This window comes from Cricetulus griseus, chromosome 3, assembly GCF_003668045.3.
Source record: "Cricetulus griseus strain 17A/GY chromosome 3, alternate assembly CriGri-PICRH-1.0, whole genome shotgun sequence".
In the NCBI taxonomy this organism is placed as follows: domain Eukaryota; kingdom Metazoa; phylum Chordata; class Mammalia; order Rodentia; family Cricetidae; genus Cricetulus; species Cricetulus griseus.
In genome coordinates this window covers 201,658,441-201,680,222 of record NC_048596.1, presented here as the reverse complement: position 1 = coordinate 201,680,222, position 21,782 = coordinate 201,658,441, and the positions used below count along the sequence as shown (strand labels likewise).

Here is a 21,782-nt window from a genome sequence, read left to right as displayed (position 1 = left end):
ACATGCTATTAGGTATATATGTAAGGATACTGTATGATTTAATATGACCTGAGTCTCTGCTCCTAGAGCTGTTGCTTCTTTAGAGTTTGGGTATTGCAAGTGTATATTTTAGCTGTAGGAATTTTGCATATCATGGCAACAGGTTACTGCTTTGTGACTTTGTAAGATTTATTATTGTAAATATATCACCATGCTCTAAACTATAGGAAGTAAAAGCTAAAGGGAACAGTGGGTAGATTGCCAGTTGTGGCGGCAGCAAGAGACTTTAGTACTTATTTCTCAGTACTTGTTAGAACAAATAGACCTCAGCCTATCACCTGGCTTGGGTGACACTGTGCTTACTCTGTAGTAACAGTGGGACACTGGGCATCATGTGTCCAATGTGATCCAGGTGTTAATAAACACAGAGGACTGAAGCCATCAGAGCATCAGTAATAGGTCTTTACAATTCTAGGGATTCTTCAATAACTATGAGTCAAAGGAGAAATATTTGCATCAGTGAGACTGGAGTAGGAGCTCAGAAGTAGATGCACACTCACAGGATTAATTGGTTCATGTGTGTGTGTATGCATATTCAGATAAAGGTCTCACAAAAGCTCAGGCAGGACTTAACTTAGACTTACCATGTAGTCCAGGATGACCCCAAACTTGTGGCAATTCTCCTGTCTCAGCCACCAAAGTGCTGGCATCATGCTTGACATAATTGAGTTTTTTCTATTGAAATATCTGTGTGTGTGTGTGTGTGTGTGTGTGTGTGTGTGTGTGTGTGTGTGTGTGTGTCTGTGTGTGTCTGTGTGTGTCTGTGTGTGTCTGTGTGTGTCTGTGTGTCTGTGTGTGTGTGTTTTTTGCTCACATGAATATATGTACTATGTATATACCTGTCCTCAGAGGTAAAGAGAGGACTTTGGATCCACTGGAACCGGAGTTAGTAACAGTTGTGAGCTGCCACGTGGTTGCTAGGAATTGAACTCAGATCCTCTGCAAGAACAATAAATGTTTTTAATCACTGTGCCATCTCTCCAACTCAGGTTATTGTTTTTAAATAAAGAAAAACAAAACCCACCACAACAAAATAAAGAAATCATGACAATGCAATGCAGCATAATTTTTGTTCTTTTTCTAGTAGGTGGTGCTAGAGGGCCATCTATGTGGACAAAGAAACCTTGACGCTGTACACATTAGAGTTAGCTCAGAGTGGTTTGTGTGCCCAAATGTGAGCCCCAAGCCTATAAAGTTTATAAGAAAACATAAGAGAAAATCTTTATGAACTTAGGTAAAGGTATTATTAGAATGGAAAAAAAAAGGTGGACTCTTAAGAAAAACATTGAAAAAATGGACTTTGTCAATATTAAAATGTTTTACTTAATCAAAGGATACTCTTAAGGAGCCAGTGGCTTTGAAAAAAAAAAAAAAAAGCCAAATGTGGCGAGCCTGTGGGTTGTGTTAGCTAGTAAATTGTTTGCACAGACCTGACAACTTGAGTTCAGTAGTTGGATCCCACAAAGTGGCAGGAGAGAACTGGCTCCTGAGAGTTGTCTCTGACTTCACACACACCGGTGGCACCAGTGTACCTATACCACTCTGAATAGTAGAAGTAAATAGTCTAGAAAGGCATGGAAGAGATGACTCAGAGGTTCTTGCAGAGAACTTGGGTTTGCTTCCTAGCACCTTACAACCATGTGCAACTCAGTTCTAGGTGATCTGCTGATATCAGCATGAGGCACACATACATACATACATACATACATACATACATACATACATACATACATACAATACATACAATACATACAGGCAAAGTACTCATAAACATAAAATAAAAAGTATGAAAGATATCATTAAGAACATGAAAAGACAAATTAGGGAGAAAATACAAAGTGTGAGAGAAGATTTGCATGTGAGACTGTGAGATTTGTATAAAATTTCTTATAACTGAGAAATTAGAGAAATGGGCTGGAGAGACGGTTGAGTGGATGAAAGGTCTTCCACAGGAGGTTCATTCAGTACCTAGCACTCTTGTCCAGTGGCTCCCAATTACCTGCAACTCTTGCTGTGTGGTATATAATGTCCTCTTTTGGCCTCCATGGGCAGCTGCATTCAAGTGCACAAACCCACACAGCCACAGTAAGTAAGTAGTAAAACAAAATCTCCAAAACAAACAAACAAACAAAACCCAAACTCAGACATAAGAGAAACAACCCAACAAAGAGATTTGAAAAGCTATTTCACAGAAGAGAATGAACACCAATGGGTTAAGTATAGGGGATGTGGCTTGGTTAGTAGGGTGCTTGCTTAGCATGAACAAAGACCAGAGTTCAGTTCTTGGTACCATAAACCAGGTATGGCGTTACACACCTGTAGTTCCAGCACTTTGGAGGTGGAGACAGGAGGGCCAGGAATTTAGAGCCATGCGTATCCATGAGCTCCTGTCTCTCTCATCAGACTCATTCTTAGCGAAGTAGAGACCACAACATCTCTCCAGTCTGTGTTTTCTTCCCTTTTTGTCTGTAAGCTCCTCTCCTTTGGGGTTATTCTCCTTTTTTTCTTCCTTGTGCTTAGGCTTCATTTGTAGAGGCCAGCACACAAGCACTGGGATGAGGAACCCAGCAATCAAGGATGTGGAGCTGCCTACCCCATAGTAGGTTGCCATAAGTATGTATTGGTTTTAGGAATGCAAAATGGTGTAGCCATATTGGAAAAACAGGTTGGCTGTGGCTCAGAAAGTTAAATATAAACTCATGATGTGACCCAGGAATTCCGTTGCTGAGTAGCAACTAAAGAAGTGAAAAACCTGCCCACACAAAGCCAGGAGCATATCATTCATTATTGCCCAAAATAGGAGGCAGCCCAAGTGTCCTCCATCTGCAAATAGATAGGCAGCAGGCCCTGCAGTGGGGTGCCATCGTCAATAAAAGGACTCCTTGTTGTCCTTGATAAAGCAGTGTGGCACTCCCTAGGCAGCTGATAGAGGCTACGCTGTTGAGGCCTGGCTGTCACAGTGTGGGTTATTCTGCTGAAATCTGGTGCTGTCAGGGTAGCTCTGCTGTAGACTTGGTTGGGTTCTTTCTAACTTACGGTTGCAACAAATTATTTGTAGGTTTTAGTTAAGAAACCATTCTACAAGTAGAATTGCTACATTGGTGAGCAGTTCTGTGTGTGTGTGTGTGTGTGTGTGTGTGTGTGTGTGTGTGTGTGTGTGTGTGTGTGCTCCTAGCATTCATTGAGGGTGTTTATGAAGTGTGTGTGTGTGTGTGTGTGTGTGTGTGTGTGTGTGTGTGTGTGTGTGTGTGTGTGCTCCTAGCATTCATTGAGGGTGTTTATGAAGTACCAGACATTACTCAATACTCTCTACCTAGGATATCACACTGTTGTTTCCCATCTTATAGTTGAGGAAGCAGACACAGAATAATTTAAAACAAACAAACAAAAAAAACCCACAAAACAACAACAAAAAAACCCAAATCCAACTTGTTACACATCTCAAGCCAAAAAATACACACCAGAATCAGTTTTAGTGTGAAGCTGCTATAAATCCCAGTGTGTGTGTGTGTCTGTGTGTCTGTGTCTGTGTCTGTGTCTGTGTCTGTGTCTGTGTCTGTGTCTGTGTCTGTGTCCATCCATCTGTCCACATGTCAGAGCTCAACACATATTTTCTCTCCTTGCTCACCCTCCACTGCTTCTGAGACAGGGCCTCTCATTGGCCCGGAGCTCACTCTCGGTAGACTTTGGGGTCCTGTCTCTGCCCTGCCAATGCTGGGGATAAAGGCTGAGAGCCAGGCTTTCACATGGGTACTAGGGAGCCAAATTCAGACCTTTGTGCAGTGAGTACTTTACCACCTGAGCCATCCCTAGCCCCTCCTTTTCTTTACTGAAATCATTTTAGCAAGGTTCCATTGAAATGTTACTTAATTTGAGCAGAGACTGGCACACTCTCATTGGCTGAGGGAGTTTGCTCGTGTGTAGACGTGGTGGTTTGAACAGACTACCGCTTGTGTCACAGGCCAGATAGTGCAGGTGACACAGCTTCTGCAGCCGTGAAAGAATCTCATAAAAACCACGGCTGTCAAGTGAGTCCAGGGCTGAATGCATAGCATCATAACACTTCACTTGGGTTTGTGAAAACTGAGGCTGAGGCTGGCAAGGTGACTCAGTAGGCAAAAGTGCTTGTCACACTGGAGGTGTGGAGAAAGGACTGACTCCCAAAAGTTGGTCCTTTACCTACCTACCTACCTACCTACCTACCTACCTAACACACACACACACACACACACACACACACACACACACACACGTGCTGCTCACTTGTTCTCTCCACATCCCCTCTCTTTCCCTCCCTCCCTCCTTCCCTCAATAAATTAAAACAAAAACAAAGCCCTGGAGTTTATCATCTTTTCAAAGGAAAGGATCGTACAGATGTTGGGTTTGTGCCTCAGATTTATTTATTACCTCTTTTGAATACCTCTCTTTACCAATAAATTTGCAAAGAAAAAGACCTTGTAATACTCCATGCCACTGGCTCCATGTTCTTTAGCACATTGATTCCATTTTAATACTTCCTCATTCTCCAGATGTCTTTCAGTATGGGACACTGTCTACCTTTCCTTCCCTGTTCCTTGATCTCCTCGTGTGAGCCTTCAAGTGCTGTTAGGAGACAAATCTTGTGAAACGGACTTTTGAAAGTCAAGGTTATTCTGAGTGGGTCTGCCTTCCTGTCCTGCCCTCCCTCCTCCTTAGCCACCCTGCAGCTCTTGACCCTGGAGGAGGATCTGTGTGTTGTTTTAGACTGAGGAATTCAAGAGTCTGAGAATATGAAATTCACCATCAGGCAGCTAGGAGTCAGAATCCTGGCCTATACTGTTGGCTCATTGTATGATGCCAGCAGGTCATCTACCTGAGTTTCCCATTAGAGATTTGTTCATCCTTATGTCACCATCATCAGGAGACTAGATGAGCTAACCAGTGTGTGGAAAGCATTTTACCAGCAGAGCCCTGTCATTCCCCTGTCTTTTCTTCGGTTTGTGCACAGGATTCTGAACAGCCCTGGCTTTCTGTAATCTCTTGACTGTTCTTGCGTTGCTTATTCCCTTTCTTCTCATTAGTTGCAAGCACACACTGATGCAATGTCAGAATTGCTGTCTTTTTTTTGGTTTTTCGAGACAGGGTTTCTCTGTGTAGCTTTGGAGCCTATCCTGGCACTCGCTCTGGAGACCAGGCTGGCCTCGAACTCATAGAGATTCTCCTGCCTCTGCCTCCTGAGTGCTGGGATTAAAGGCATGCGCTACCAATGCCTGGCAAAAATTGCTGTCTTATGTGTCATGGAATGATGTATCAAGAAGACTTGGGGGGCCAGAGAGATGGTTCAGTGGTCAAGGGCACTGGCTTGTCTTTTAGAGGACCCAGGTTTGAGTCCCAGCAACCACATGATGGCTCACAACTGGCTGCAAGTCTAGTTCCAGGCGATCTGATGCCCACTTCTGGCCTTCACGGGTACCAGACATAACAAGTGATGCACAGACACACATGCAGGCAAAACACCCATACACATTAAATAAATTAAAAAAATGCTTTGTCGGGGCTGGAGAGATGGCTCAGAGGTTAAGAGCACTGACTGCTCTTTCAGAGGTCCTGAGTTCAATTCCCAGCAACCACATGGTGGCTCACAACCATCTGTAATGAGATCTGGTGCCCTCTTCTGGTGTGCAGATATACATGGAAGCACAATGTTGTATACATAATAAATAAATAAATAAAACCTTAAAAAATTTAAAAAATGCTTTGTCAAAGAAAGTAATAAAGATATAAACAAACCATCTATAGAATAACCAGAAGACCTGGGATTTCTGGGGAAAGAAGACTTGGGTTTGAGTTCTGGACAACACCTACCTGATCTATGACCTTGGGTTTGCTTCAGATTCAGTTTCTACTCTGCAAAGCCAGAGAGGTTTCTTTTATTGCAAAATTACAAAGATGATCAGAGATGGCAGGGTCTGATTTGGGGTGGCTTCAAGAAATCATGACACAGATGCAGTCAAGTCACTAATCAATGGTAATGGTTAACATTGATTATCAACTTGTCAGGATCTAGACTCATCTAAGAGACAGACTTTTGTAAATCTATGAAGGATTCTAGTTTGGGTTAATTGGGGCAGGAAGATGGATATTGAATGTGAGTGGCACCATCCCATGGGTTGTGAGGTCTTAGGCTGAGAATAAAAAGGAAAAAATGAGCTGAGCACCCACCTTGGCCTCCCTCTGCTTCCTCACTGTGGACACAATGTAACCAGCTGCTTCATCCCTCTGCTTTCTCACTGTGGACACAATGTAACCAGCTGTTTCAAGCTCCTGTCACTTTTCTTTATTTAGTTGGTTCTCACCAGCATTTTGTTACTGCAACAAGAAAAGTAACTAATTTGCCATCAAATGGGAACCTAAGCTAGCCAGCATCACACAACCAGCCAGCAGCAGGCAAGGCTTGGGATCCAATGTATGAAGTGTGTGAACTTGTCATCATTGAGCCCATTGATCTGTGTCTTTCATTTCCTTGGTGCAGTGGTGGGTATTGAACACAGGACCTTGCATACAGTTGTCAAGCACTCTACCACTGAGCCTCACCCCCAACCCACTGTTGGTTCATCTATCTATCTATCTATCTATCTATCATCTATCTATCTATCTATCTATTTATCTATCTATTTATCTTCTTCAAGATAGGGTTTCTGTGGCCCTGGCTGTCTTGGAACTCTCTCTGTAGACCAGACTGGCCTTGAACTCAGAGATCTGTCTGCCTCTGCCTCCCAAGTGCTGGGATTAAAACGTGTGCCCCTGCCACCCAGCCTACTATTAGTTCTTAATTAAACTTCTCTAGTAGTTTCCGTCTTGTTCCACCAGAGCAGACCGGAACTGCCATTAAATGTAGTCACTGTTCCCTACTGGTATCTCCCATCATATGAGAACTTCTTACTCTTCTTCCATGCAAAACCTGCTCTGTCTGGTGTGTTCTGTGTTGTCACTCACCGTCCTGACATCCTCCCAGTCACAGTACCTCAGTGCTGACTCATTTGGGCTCTTGTCACTGTTCCTGCTTCCTCTGTACATTCTCACCTGCACGAAGGCTCCTACAGCCGTCTTTGGACATCTGCATTTCCAGCAGCCTCCTAGGCTTAAGACTCCTTCAACCCACTGTTTCCCAAACACTGCATCCAGACATCCCAGAGCTCTGGAGCAAACTCCTAGGCATATGTGCTTATCTTTGCATTCCAAGCAGACATCATCGTTATGTTGGGCAAGTAGCCATGATCCTCTGGGTCATGTCAAGTGTCTCTGAAGCTAGGTTTTCAGGGCTTCCTCAGATGGAAAGCAAGCACAGCCTGATGTACTCCTCATGGAACAGGAAGCCAGGCTGTCAGTGTCTAGTCTGATGCTGAGGTCGGAAGCATCCAATAGGCATGGTTTGTTAAGGCTTAAGGTTGATTCAGTGCTTACTAGGAAAGATTACTGCTAGATATTTATTTTGGCCTGGAAGTTCTTGGTGTTAGCCAGGTAAATTTGGGGACTGTAGGATAGACTTGCCTTCATAGAAGCCTGACAGCAGAGCCCATGTAGAGCTGCAAAGATTGTAGCTGGAAGGGCAACACAAGATTTATTTTAAAATAGAGGAGTCTGCTGTAAGTTCAGTCACTGATAGAGACGCAGGTGCTAAAGGTTACACGAAGGAGGTCATGGTGTGGGCTTCGAGTAGCAGGACTCTGAGGTGAGATGGGGTGAGAATGAGGCCCTGCTTCTCAGAGTGCTGCCCTCACACCGGCTGCAGGCCTTCTTTATTGGAGGAAATGCAAAACCACAGGCCACAGTCAAACCTTTATTAGAAGACACATTTTAAACAAGGGTCTCAGGTGGTGTGTTTGCAGTTAAAATGTCAGCAGTCCTGGAGGCACTGCCTTCTGTGGAAAGAATAACTTCATGCTGTGTTGTTGCTCTGACATGGGTTGGAACGGTAACAGGAGGAGGATAGAGGTTTGAAGGAACCATCCTGAGCAATGTCAGCTAGCCTGACCAAGAGTGTAAGAGCGGCCAAGAAGGTGTGAAGGAAGGGTCAGGGTCAACCACATAGAGTTGTGTCGGTGCATGCAGTCAAAGCCTCTTCTGCTGGTGCCAGGCAGCCTGTGTGTAGTGCTTGCTGGGTGAGGCTGAGGAGAAGCCAGCTAGCAATCATCTGTCATGCATATAGAGAGAAAGGAAGGCACAAGGAGCGTGAGATAGAGGAAAGGGGTGAGGATGGGGTCCCCTGAAGCCAGTGAAAGAGGCTACAGCTGTGGATGGGAGCAGATGTTTCCTGGTTTCCATCCCTGTGGAGAGAATTCTTTCCTGCTAGTCTGTAGTAGTGAGCAGGACTTTGGGATTGTCAAGTGACTACAGTGCTTTCTGGGTGGAGAGGGTAGCCTAGGAGGAGGCGTGGGGTGATATGAGATTGGGAGGTGCTGGATTTGAAGTTGGAGAGCAGAATTTGTTGGTGGATATGGCTTTGACACCACTGGAAGTGAGGATTTGGCACCTTAGAGGCTGGGCTTGATGATTGCTCAATACGGCAGCCACTTCTCCATGTGTTGTGGTCAGGCAGAGGCTGAGCAGCCAGTGCACATTGGCACATCCCCCAGACTGCCTCTGGGACCATGTCAAGTCAGGTTACAGATGAGGAAATGCCTCATGAATGCCCACAGTCACGTAGCTGGTAATTGGCAGAACCAGGATTAGGAACAAGAGCCAGGTGTCCTTTAAGCTGGGCTGCTGTGTTCTGAGTAACCTGCTCCTGGGTGCTGACTGATACCAGGTTGAGAGGTGTTCTTAAGTGGAGGTGGCCAGAGCACAGCACTCAGGCTCTCAAACTGGCTTCTGCAGTCCTTAAGGAAACTGACCAATAACCTGGTCATAGTTGGCATGGAGCTTTGAGCAACTAAGAACTCGGGCCTCTCTGGTTCTGTCCATCAGGGTAGCCTCAGTGGTCTTGGTGTGATACCCTGGAGCTAGGTGAGGACACAGCCATGCTTTTTTCCAGTAGCTTTGGCAGCAATCCCTAGTCTGAGGCCAGAAAGATGGCTCAGCAGGTGAAGGTGCTTGGCATGTAACTTTAGTGACCTGTGTTCATCCAAATCCACTGAAGGTAGAAGGAGAGAACCTCTATCACAGAGTTGTCCTCTGACCTCTACAGGCACACAGTGGCATACAAAACACCCCTTCCCCATCATACATAATACATAAACAAGCGGTAATAACAAATTGAACTTTTAAAAGTTAAAATCTCAGCCGGGCATTGGTGTCTCGAAAAACCAAAAAAAAAAAAAAAAAAAAAAAAAAAAAAAAAAAATTAAAATCTTAGGGTGAGCCTGAGGCCTTCAGTCTTCAGCTCTGAGCTCCTCTTAGCCCAGTGGTTCTAACCTTCCTAATGCTTCAACCCTTTAATACAGTCCCCCATGTTGTGGTGACCTCCACCCATATACTTAGTATCTTAATTCATAATTTTGAGAGTAGTATAAATAACATTTGCCTTAAAGAGTTTCTCATAGTGGAAAGTACTTACATTTTAATTGAATTTTAAGTTTTCTTCTTTAAAAAATATTTCTCCATTGCTGGACAGTGATGGCTCACACCTTTAATCCCAGTACTTGGAAGGCAGAGGCAGATGGATCTCTATGAGTTGGAAGCCAGCCTGGTCTAAAGAACTAGTTCCAGGACAGCCAAGGTTACACAAAGAAACCCTTTCTTGAAAAAAACAAAACAGATTTCCCCCATTTTTGTGTTTTGAGACTGGGTTAGTCTATGCTAACTGGGAAATTACTGTGTAGCCCAGGCTGGTCTCAGAGTCCTGAGTGCTGAACTTTAACCCTATAAATGGCCTTTAACATGATAAAAAGGCCTTTTATTAGCCTTGCAAGTCTTTATTTCTGACAACTCCTAGACCATCTTTGGGTCTGTGAAATTCTAGTTAGATTGTTTCAGTTTTAGTTTATCCCTAGGGATTGTGGAAATGTCTCTTGATTTGTTTAACTTTTGTAATAATACTTGCAAAACCATATCCAGTGTTTCCATAATACTTTTGGGGAAGTAGGAGCTCACAGTCCCATTTCAGGCATTTCCTTATCAGAGCGAGTTTTTCTGTCCCGTTTATTAGAATTGAGTATTCTCAGAAGAATAAGATGGCACCTCAGAGTGTGCTGGGTTCTGCTGCTGCCAGGTGCTGCCAGGCCAGGCAGGCAGATAGCTACCATGTGAGGTAAGGGCAGACGGAGCAGATGTTGGGCTCTTCTGCCTCTGCCACATTGCATCCTCTTTCTGCATGGCAGTGGTGCCCAGCTAGAGACAGCCATCCTCCACTTCTCATTTGAGAAAAGAAATGTTTATATTATGCAAGGCACATGCTAAGCTTCAGAGTTCCTGAACATGAGGGAGCACACAGAACCAGGCCAGAGGGTCCAGCATGCCTGGGTTAATCATCTGCGGTGTCTCCCCTGTCTGGCCTCAGATCGTCTTGCTGTTCTGACCACTCCTCCATAGAACAGTCATTATGAGGATTGAATGGGCCTGGCCCCTAGAAAGACCTCTTCAATGATATAGTGAAGACACTTGTGAATGCTGCGTGGCTCCCATGTCCACTCCCCTCAAGGCAGCTGAAATGAAGAAACAGCTCCAGGATCGAGACCAACTTCTCCAAGGTCCTGGAGCTGTTTGATGCAGCTGGTGTTACTGTTATCTGTGCACCAGGCACAGTTTGTAGCACTTCTCTTGTGCTGGTTGGTTAGCTTTGCAAGCAGTATGCTGCTGCTGTTTTCACAGGCAAGGGCAGTTAAGTCAAGAGAGGATAAGTAATTGGGTCCAAAATGACCCAGCTTAACGGCACAGTCAGAGCTCAGGTACAGATGCTGGCAGATCCCTCTGTTCTGAACCCTCCTTAATTTCACACTCCCTTCTAGGAAGACAGACACAGTTTAACCAATGGTACACACTTAGTCATTTTCCTGTGGTCTGTCAGACCTGGTCTCAGGGCTCAGAGAGCATAGCCTACCAGGACTATGTCTTCCCAGCCCTTCCTCATTGTCTGTGCTATACCATTTTTCAGAGAGAGAGAGAGAGAGAGAGAGAGAGAGAGAGAGAGAGAGAGAGAGAGAGAGAGAGAGAGAGATTTATTTTATGTGTGTAAATGTTTTGTCTGCAAACATATCTGTGCACCACATACATGCAGTGTCCCAGGAGACCAGAAGAGAGTGTCGGGTCCCCTGGAACTGGGGTTAAGGATGGTTGTAAGCTGCTCTGTGAGTGCTGGGAACTAAACCTGGGTCCTCCCTCGGCAATAGCAGCAAGTGCTCAACTTAACTTCTGAGCCCCCCTTTCTGATTTCTTTGTGTGTTAGATACTTAACACCACTTTGTGAGCATTCTTCTTGTAATGTGCTCCCAGAAACTGATGCAGTCCTCAGGCCTAGCCATCCTGTAGAATCTGTAGAACCCTCAACTCCTCCTTCATATTGCTCAGCTGGGCAGCTGTTGGAAGCTGCTGGTCAACCAAAGTCCTAGGTTTTTCTTGCTTGTTTTCATTTTTGTTTATTTTATTTTAAAGATTGTTTTAAAGATACCTTTTCGAGAGTAGGACTGGGGACATAGTTGTTGATGCATGGCTATATCTCAGCACTGGGATGGTGGAGGCAGGAGGCGCAGGCATTTGGCTAACCAGTGAGTTTGAGGCAATTCTACCTAAAACTCTGTCTCAAAACCAAAATCAAAACCAAAAAGGTGCTTACTCTACCAAACTGTTCCCCCTCCTTATAGTTGGCTTGTGAAAAATGGGAATGGTATCCTCTAGGAGACGTAAGGGTTAAATGAAAGAATACTGTGAAGGTCTCAGCATAAGGACAAGTGCATACCTGGATATTGATAAATCCCCATTGTTGTCTGTTGCTTTTATGTGGTTGGTGTTTAGCCATTTTAAAAGTAGAATTTAAGCCAAGCATAGTGACTTTATACTTGTGATGCTAGCACTTGAAAGGCTGAGGCAGGAGGATTGGTAGGAAAGTTTAATTGGTCAGTTCTTTTATTGGTGTGACTTCCTGAAATAAATGAGATGGGACATACACAGTTCCTCTGGGCAGGCAGGCAGACCCTGGGTATGAGATCTGTAAAGAAGAAAGCCTGTATTTAGTTTGTGCAGGTTGTATTTCACCATCTAGTAACCACATGTGTGAACGGGTTTTCAGGGGGTCTTCAAGTTGTGTGGTTGGTTCTTCCTCTGTTATTAATTTGTTTACAGCTTAGTCATTAGTCTTCAGAGTAGTCATCCATGGCCATAATTTTGGCCCCCAACTATTATCATACCCTCATCAGTCACTTTAGTGAGCACTGGGTCTTGTCACCTGTAGAACTAAAATGAATTTCCTATGCTGACAGGATATCCAGATGTGATACTGAGGAGCAGTGTGTGACACTCTGCCTGCAGATGACTGAAATGCCATGATATTGTTCAGATGACCAGGGTAGACTAGCTATTGGATTCTCAACAATCTTTGGAATATGAAGATTAAACCTGGGCTAATGGAAAACTGACCCAAAGACACAGGTGGCTCTGAAGAAAGAGGATGAGGGCCCTAGAAGGTTGAAGGTATAAAAGACATGGAAGGTTTCTGCCTGTGTGGTGAGTTACTTGTGAGGTGAGGTGAGGGTTTAGGAAACTTGATTTCTTCCTACCTGCCATCAAGGGCTATGTGCAGCCACTGCAGCATGCACTTGGACATTCTTATAAACATGCAGCAGACAGTGCCAAATGGAACCACAGCATGCTGGATAAAACTAGTCGGTAGACATAGATAGCTTAATGTGTGCTAGAGTGCGTGCATGCGTGTATGTATGTACATGGCCTGGTAGTACACACCTAGAATCCCAGCACGGAGATGACTGGTACAGAAGGATCTTGAGTTTGAGGCCATCCTGGGTTATACAGGGAGAATATTTAATAAAGAGCAAAAGTTCACTCACAGTCAAGCCAGCACGGTACGGTGTGGGGGGAAAGAGGATGGCTGTGAAGACCAGATGGGAGTGTGCTTGATCTTGGTGGAGTGACAGGTGAAGGCCAGCATCACCTTTCTGGAGTGCTCCTGCTGCGTGCTTGAGACAAGGTTCTCCGGCAGGGCAAACTGTGAGATCACAGACCCTTTCCTCTCATTTAGAATGAAAATCATGCCATAGCTTGTCAAGTTTTGGTTTTCTTAGCATCAAACAATCTCTGTTTCCAAATAGTTCACTTTGGAAAGAAGGGAGGTAGGCAAAGAAACACAGTTAGTTCAGCTTCATACTAAAGCCGTCCATTGCCAGAAATAAACACACCTTGGACTCTAGAGAGAGATGGCCAACTGATTCCTTCCTTTTATTCTCTGGGTGAAAAGTAACAGCTTTATGGTGTTTACCCTCGTGAGAATATCCTCTGTCTTGTGTGTTTTCAGATCAGAGAGGAGGAAAAGTACAGTTTCATAGCTTGCTTCTCTGATGTTTTCCCAGAGTCATCGTCCACCATGTTAGGTCAGGGACAGAACATTGTTGGGAATCACAAGGTGGGCATCACACTGCTTCATCTTCTGGCTTTTTTGTTTGCCAGGTTTGTTTGGAACTCAGTGTAGCTTTCCATGGTTGTTGCTGGGGCTTGCTGCCTGTCCTGGGGCTGACACGGGCAAGTGATTGAGGTGGCAAGCTAACTGCAGGCCTGGTGGCTGTGCTCTTCCATTCCCTTCATCTGCATCCCCAGAGCATTGGGGCATTAGGGAAGACCAATGCGATGATGCAGGTGGTGGAGATACCATAGGGATTGGAAAGCTATTAAAAAATTAAATGGATTTTTACATCACTGAATTGAAATTAGAACTTTCTTTAAAACTTCCTGCTGTCTCATCCACACTTTGTCCTCTATGTGATTAATCCTCTCCTCTTCCCATCCCTTAGCCAGCTTCTTCCGTGAACAGAGTTGGGTGTCTGCCCACGAAGCCCTACCTTGTGCTGCTGCCACCCCAGTCTGTCGAGCCTTTCAGTGCTGTAGTCTAGCCTTGCTCAGGGACTGGCTTCCAGACCCAGATTCCCTGCAGCCACCTGGCATGAGAACACCAACTAGCCTTTCTGGCCTCAGTTTCCTTGACAGGAAGATGAAGATGAGAACGATGAGTTGGACCCCTCACCTGGTGTGTTGGATACACTTACATAGAGTGCACTGGCAGATAGTGAGGGGCCATAAATATTGCTGAGTGATGCCAACTCTCCACAGTTGGTGCTATCTTGTACAGGTCTGATTTTAAAGCATTAGTGAGGTGTGCTTGCCATTAGCTCCTTTTGCTTCTGAGGCTTATTTTTTGTTTGTTTGTAGAAGGGTCTCTCATTAGCTCAGACTGGCCTGTAATCGAGTGTTCCTCCTGCCTTCATCTCCTCAGTGCTGGAATTTCAGATGTGCACTACACACCTGGCTTTCTGTTTTTTTAGAATAGTATCTACAGTCCTGTGTTTCTTGATTCCTTCCTGGCTTTTTGAGCCTTACTTGCTCTGCCACAGTATCCCAGACTGCTATCCTCATGTGTGATACCCAAGCACAACTGTGCTTCATCAGATAGCCCTGCCTTCCAAATCCCAATCACCAGTCTGCTCCTGGGAGCAGACATGCCGTGTCCTAGGATTTCCTGTCTTGGGAAAAGATAGTAACTTCTCATAACCTGGCTGTCTCGGTCAGGCTTCTCTGGAATAGCAGGACTTAGAGAATGAAAGGGGATTTGTTAGAACGACTGACACCCTGTGGTTCAACTAATCCAACAATGGCCGCCTATGTATGGAAGGTCCAAGAATCTAGTAGTTATTCAGTCCCTGAGGCTGGTGTCTCAGCTGGTCTTCAGTATTTGCCAGAATTCCAAAGAAGTAGGCTTTAATGCCAGTGAAGAAATGGACTTGCTAGCAAGGATGGGAGGAAGCAGGCAGAGAGTAATCTTCCTTCTCCCATGTCCTTTATGTAGGCTGCCAGCAGAAGTACCACAGATCAGGGATGGGTGGTCTCACCTCAAAAGATCTGGATTAGAAGTAGATCTTCCCATTCCAAATGATTTAATTAAGCACAGAACCTTTACAAGTGTACCTAGCCATTTTGGGGTTTTATTTAATTCCAGATATAGCCAAGTTGACAACCAAGAATAACCGTCACACTGACCTTACATTATATATGTCTATGGGCTGACACTACTGATTAGAGTTCATAATAAATGCAAGCAAGATACATTACACACACACCTGTGACTCCAGAACTTGGGAGACCAAGGGAGGCCAGCCTGAGTTACACAACCTAGATGAATGAATGAGGGAATGAATGAGATGAATGAATGAGGGAATGAACGTCTCTTTTGATCATCATGTTACTCCCAGGGTCTGTATGTATGTGTACGTGTGTGGTAAGACTGAAAACATATTTACTAAATGAATAAATAGATGGATGGGCAGCCAGTGTGGGTGAGCCAAGGAGGACTTCCTATCCTCTTCCTATCTTTTCCTTACCTATTACCAGATAGGTACCAAGGTCCAAACTGACTTTAAATATTGTGTACATGTGGGGGAGGTGTGCATATGTGAAGGTCAGAGAAACTGTAGAGTTGGTTCTCTTCCACCTTTACGTGGGTTCCAGGGATTGAATTCAGGTCATCTGGCTCACACAGCAAATGGTTTTACCTACTGAGCCATCTCAACCCCTCCCCAATTTACCTTTTGAAATGAGATCACAGCAGGAGATAATTCAGGTTTTATGTTATTCCCCATCCCACTCAGATTTGCTACAACTTTCTCAACTAACTATAAGTGGGAGATCTTGCTGCTGAACTGGTGCTCTCTGACAGTTGTCATGGGAACTGTGTTGTGAATCTTCGGCAGCTGGTAACATACTCCTTTGATGAGCAGTCTGAAACCCCTCTCCCCAGGCTATTCTGTCATCACTAGACACTAACACTAAAACGAATGTTTATGAGTCCATCCTGAGTTGGGACAAATAAATAGAGATGTAAGGGAATGCTTACCAGCAGTCTTGCCTGTGATGGAAAGCAGACGGTCAGAGTATCTAGGGAAATGGCATTTGTGTTCAAGGATTCAGGCTCAAAATGCTTCCCAGTCTGTTTTAGAGATGAACCACTGGCCAGTTGAACGTGAATCTTAAAAATTAGCATTTGTCATATACTAAGTCTAATGGTTGATGACTCTTGGAAACATTAGGTAGTCATTCCTGGGAATTTATCCGGAAGCTGTCTCTCCCTTGCCAGTGGATAGCCTCTCCAGTTCTGTACTCTGAACTACCATCAGCTGACAGGAAGGTGGAGGCGGCTGTTGTGCAAATCACAGTGGCACTGAGCAGCTTAGAAACAGTTTCGTCTCTGTCCTTTTTCGAGGACTTCTGTCATTTTTGACACAATGGATTGCTGCTTGCTACTTTTCCTATAAGCCTTTTTGGACTTTTCTATCATTAAAATCTGACAATGGCATGGATTCATCAAAAAACAGATGTCCAAGTCACTTTAAATTCAATATTTGTGCCCTTGAAGGGTTGACAAAAGAAGAATGTCAATACAAAGGAGAAAAAAATAGCATTTGTCACATGTCTAAATTTAATGGTAGATGACTTCGTTGATGGCTCATAGCTTCCTTTGATCCCTCAGCTTGAGTTCATGGGTGGCACGAGCTGAGAGCCACAGTGCCACTTTCCTCCTAACTGTAGGGTTTCTGTTGACTCATTCCCATCCAGCATTAGCTGATCACATGAATGCTCCCAAAGCAAATGGGTTATCACCTTGGTGTCTCGCACCCAGCAGTCTCCTGAGCCGTGTCTTGATGAGGTGAGCAAAACCTAGTTTCCTTTCCCACTCAAGAGGGGTTAATCTCTGCTATAAAAGTGAGTTTCTTATATTCATTGACGTAAGAGGATATTTGGAATTCGCCATCTAAATTATGTTCAAACAGCATCATTCAAAGTCAGGTCGCACCAGGTTGGGGTAGTTCATTCCTCGGATTTTTCATTCCTCGGTAGTTCATTCAAGGCTAGCTCAGGAAGACAGAACTCCACCGAGCAGGTCAGAAATATTACTTAGTTTCCAGAGTATACAACATTCAGGACAGTGAATTCCAGAAACCCCTCTGACTTCTGTTATTTAAAGCAGGGGCCACTGGCTTGTCGTAGCTCAGGGTCTCCATCATTTGTTCCCCTGACTCCATGCTGGTTCATTCCATTGCTGCAAAGCTGCCACTGAGCTGGGTTCTCCACATCTTAGATTGCTTACTGGCCTATGCTGTGTTCTTTGTCAATGTCAGCAGAGGATAGCTTTACCTCTCCTTATCACAAAATGGGATCTTACTACATTCACACTTAGGAGTGAATCAGAGTTCTGTCTCATAAGCATGTTCCCTCATGGATCATTTACCTTGTTGTTTTTCAGGCCATGGTTGCTTGTTACCCAGGCAACGGAACAGGTTACGTCCGTCACGTTGATAACCCAAATGGAGATGGAAGATGTGTGACATGTATATATTATCTAAATAAAGATTGGGATGCCAAGGTATGCAACTGAATTCAGCAGTAATGGTTTTTTCTCGAGTATTTTTTTTCCTCACAGTAATATCTGCAATTGCAAGGGTGAGGCTGGATTAACAGAGTGCAGTTCTCTCTCAAGCCCAGTTCAGTCTTGGGTTTTTGTGAAATGAAACAGATAATACTGTGTCTGAAAACAAATACTAATGTTTTAAAACATAGTAGTGTGCCTTGTACGGTATGTGTCTATGGGTGGTACTGTGGTGGAAGTGGGCCCGGTGGAGCACACCTGTCGTCCCTGTACTTGGGAGGTGGAGAGAGGAGATTCAGGAGTTCAAGGCCATCCTCAATAACATGAGAAGGCTGCCTGGTTCAGGAAAGGTTTCCAGTGGGAGGTGAATGTCAACCACCTAGTTCGCCTTAAGCAGCAGAGTGGAGGGAAAGGATGCTTTTGTCTTCCCAGTCTGACAGGTCTCTGTTTGCAGGATGGCTTGGCATTCACTGACATATAAAAGCAAGGAAGCAGGCCATATTCCTAGTGGCTGACATCACCAGGGATGAGCCCCTAGTTCACATTCTGAGTTCTAGGTTAGGTTCAGGGCAAGTCATTCATGTGCTCTTCAACTGAGTACACCTGCTCAGAAGCGTTGTTTACTGGGCTTTCTGGTACACTCCTGTGACCTTAGCATTTGGGAGCGTGAACAAAGCAGGAAGATCAGAGGCTGAGATCATCCTTGGCTACATGGCCAGTTGGGAGCCAGCCTGGGTTGAGACCTTGTCTCAGAAAAAAACAAAAAAAACAACAACAACAACAAAAAAAAGAGTAACAAAATGTCTTCAGATTAGTGATTTTAGTCTAGTGTTTTTCCTCATAGTCTAAAACACAAGGACCTGGACTATGTACATGTCCCCAACTCTTCATGTAGAGTCTCCATGGCGCCCAGTGCACTTGATATATTGTCTGTGATGACTGTCCAGTCCAGAGTGCTGTGGTCTAGCTAAATGAGTTGTATGGGTGGAACTGAGCTGTTAGCAGCTATGATTAGAGTTTAGACCCAGGCTACATGGGATAGCTGGGTGCAGAATGAGTTAGGAGTGGAGATGACTCAGTAGGCCAGGGCACCTGCTACCAAACCAGAGGATCTAAATTTGATTCATGGGACTTATCAACTCCCAAAAGTTGTCCTCCAACTTCCACAATTCACATAAATGTAGATTTAAAAATGAATTCAAGGCCATAAGTTCACCTGCTTGTTAAGTGTCTGTTGAAAGTTAAAGTATGATGGTTATTTATCTGATGGGACAAACCAGCCATTTTCCAGGGGGAAACCATTCAGAAAAGTGGCTTAGTGCCAACATCAGCATGAATAGAAATGCTCTCTGGTTTTCAAAACTTGCAAGCAGGTTTGGAGATTTTGTATTTTTGACTGTTTCAAGTGCTTACAACAAAAAGGAATTTTTCCATGCATAGTGTTGTATGTGGAGTCTAGGCTCACTATCACACCTGTTAGTTAACATAATTGTATTCATTTTGAGTCACTGTACTTCCCCAACCAACCCCCAGCTTAACCTGGTCCCATTCTTGGTGGCTCATACATACTCTCTTTTCCCAGGTAAGTGGAGGTATACTTCGAATTTTCCCAGAAGGCAAAGCCCAGTTTGCTGACATTGAACCCAAATTTGATAGACTGCTGTTTTTCTGGTCTGACCGACGCAACCCTCACGAAGTACAACCAGCATATGCTACAAGGTAGTGTTCTGTTCATGGAAAGTTGGTTGACCGTGTGGCAGGGCAGGGGTGAGTCAAAGGGTCAACATGAAAGTTGCTGTGGAGCACCTGCCAGCTCTTAAGGCCCTCTGGTTTAATGTCTTCTTAATTTGAACAACAGTGTGTGCTTATTCACACTTGGTCCTGAGAATGTCACTCTTCTCTTGGGTGCTCTTTGCTTGAGGTAGAATAGGACTGGATCCCCTCCTCTTACTGTGGCATGGGGCACCTGCCAACACTGCCCATTTCTGGATCATGTGGATGTTTTCAGAACACTTCTAGAAAAGTAGAAAAGAAAAAGGGAGGCCTTTTGAAAACTTGAAAAACAATTCTGAGAGCAGAAGTAAGAAGAAAGGGAACCCGAGGAGACAGACAGGGACGTTGCCATGCGTGGTGCCTGCTGGGAAGAGTGCTCTTTAACTGTAGTAACCCTACATGTGCTGCCATGTGTGGTCTGCCATCCCATGGTGTCCTGGCTCTTCCTGCTTCTGAGCTGTACTTTCATCACTCATTCACATCGGGTAGCAGCTACGTAGTGGAGCCTGAAATCATAGGTACCCTGACAGGAAGCCTGGGAACCAGGCACAGCACACATACAAGGCCAGAGCTACAGGCAGCAGAGGGGCCACCGGCCAGAGAACAAAGATCAGAGCCCATCCTGGTCTGTATAGCCCAGGCAGAGGGCAGACTGTGGAAGTCTGAGACAGAGATGGGTGTGAAGACGGCATCTCTGGAAGCCACATGTAAAAGAAAGGAAAGTAGCAGAGTTTTCTAGGGAGGACTAGGGGCTAATTGACAGTTAACTGACAGCCTGGGACATGTGCAAGAGAGATTCAAAACTACCCATGTATCTTTGTTCTCTGGAAGAGGCCATGGTAGAAGCAGGGGTGGAGCCTGAACTGATCAAGTAAGCCACTGGCCACTGGAAGAGGGCATGTTCTGCACTGCCACCACTGGTACCACTGGCTCTGCCCTGCTGTTGACTCTTCAGGCAGGGTGACACTATTAGCAGCTGTTTATTTGGGTTGTTGCTTTTCCCATGCACTTTGGCCAGTATCTACATATTCTTACCTAATGTCAGTGAGGGACCAGTGGCCTGAAGCACATGCTCACATCCACAGTGTCTGTCCCCTTGCTCCACTGTTTACATCAGCAGGCGCTGCCATGTGCTTTTATCACTGAACAAACCTGTTATACCACATTTCTTTATGGGGGTGGAATAGTCCAGTTAGCTGAGGTTTTTCAAAAAAAGGTTCAGCCAAACCCAGTGTCAAATGTGACTTTCTAGGTAGGAATCCTAGAAGTTTCTGAGTGGCTGTTGGCCTGGGTGTCTTTGTCCCAGTCACTGTCACTCCTCTGGGCTCTTTCCCCTCTTTTATCTGTTTCTGACCACGGAGGCTGGGTGAGTGTGAAGAGAGGCTGTGAGCCTCCCTTGGATGCTGCAGCTCATCTGCGAGATGGACAGGCCACACTTGCCTGCTACACAACATCAGTCTGAGGATGCTTTGGGGCATTACAAGTTGTCAGGAACACTTTCTTTCCAGGGAACATTCTGACCCTATCTTAAATTTCCTTCTAGGTACGCAATAACTGTTTGGTATTTTGATGCAGATGAGCGAGCAAGAGCTAAAGTAAAATATCTAACAGGTAAATACATCTGGGGGCCAGGCTTGACTAGAACAATTGGGGATGATGTTTTCCAAAAGCCACAGTTCAAGAATGTTTTACCGGATTTCTTAATTCCCTTACTTTAAAAAGATTTCTCTAATTAGTCTTTATTCTTATCTGCTGAGATTGTCCAAAGCTTAGCAAAAGTTTGAGGCAAGTATGTGTTAGTAACACAACTTTCTGTGATGGCCCTTTACAGCCTCAAGCTACTACTCAGTGCTCTTTGGGTTACCTAGTCCCCTCCCTTTCTTCGTTAGATAAGTGAATATCCCTGCTTTTCTAAACATTCCTTCTAAAGAATGTGTGGCCACAAGGAAGTCAGCACAGAAAAGGCAAACTAAATGTTCTCCCAACCCGGAAGACAGGTGTGTGGATTCCCAGGTTCCAGCTTTGCATGTAGGTCATCGCATGCCCTGGGACAGTGGCCTATGCTGCCCAGTGATGGACTCCTTGCCTGCCTTTGCTTTAGCATCTGTCCAGTAGTCACAGAACCCACTGAGTTTTAAGGACCTAGACTCAGTTTTTGGGTTTTGTTTGTTTGTTTTTTAATGCAAACAGCACGAGGCTTTATTGTAGTTGTTTAATGAGCTAACCCCATGTTAGCTCGGTCCTTTCATCCATCCACCATGGCGGATGGCTAGGAAAGACCTAGACTCAGCTTTTTGTAAGAATGTAAAAATTGGATGTCAGTGCACTTTCTCTGCATTTTCAGAGCTGTGGTTTGTGTACACTCTGGTTTTCCACTACTTTATAGTCAGGTGGCTTTAAAAGACAGTGGTGG

At 44.7% G+C, this 21,782-nt stretch overlaps 1 protein-coding gene across 1 annotated transcript in view; it reads left to right on the top strand.

The window, feature by feature from the left end:
* The window catches only part of Egln1 (egl-9 family hypoxia inducible factor 1), a 39,528-nt gene that overhangs the window by 15,343 nt on the left and 2,403 nt on the right, over window positions 1-21,782 (top strand). The window contains exons 2-4 of the mRNA XM_027404813.2: window positions 17,474-17,593; window positions 19,179-19,315; window positions 20,913-20,980. Of these exons, the coding sequence (XP_027260614.1) occupies window positions 17,474-17,593; window positions 19,179-19,315; window positions 20,913-20,980 (325 nt within the window). The remainder of the gene's footprint in view (window positions 1-17,473; window positions 17,594-19,178; window positions 19,316-20,912; window positions 20,981-21,782) is intronic.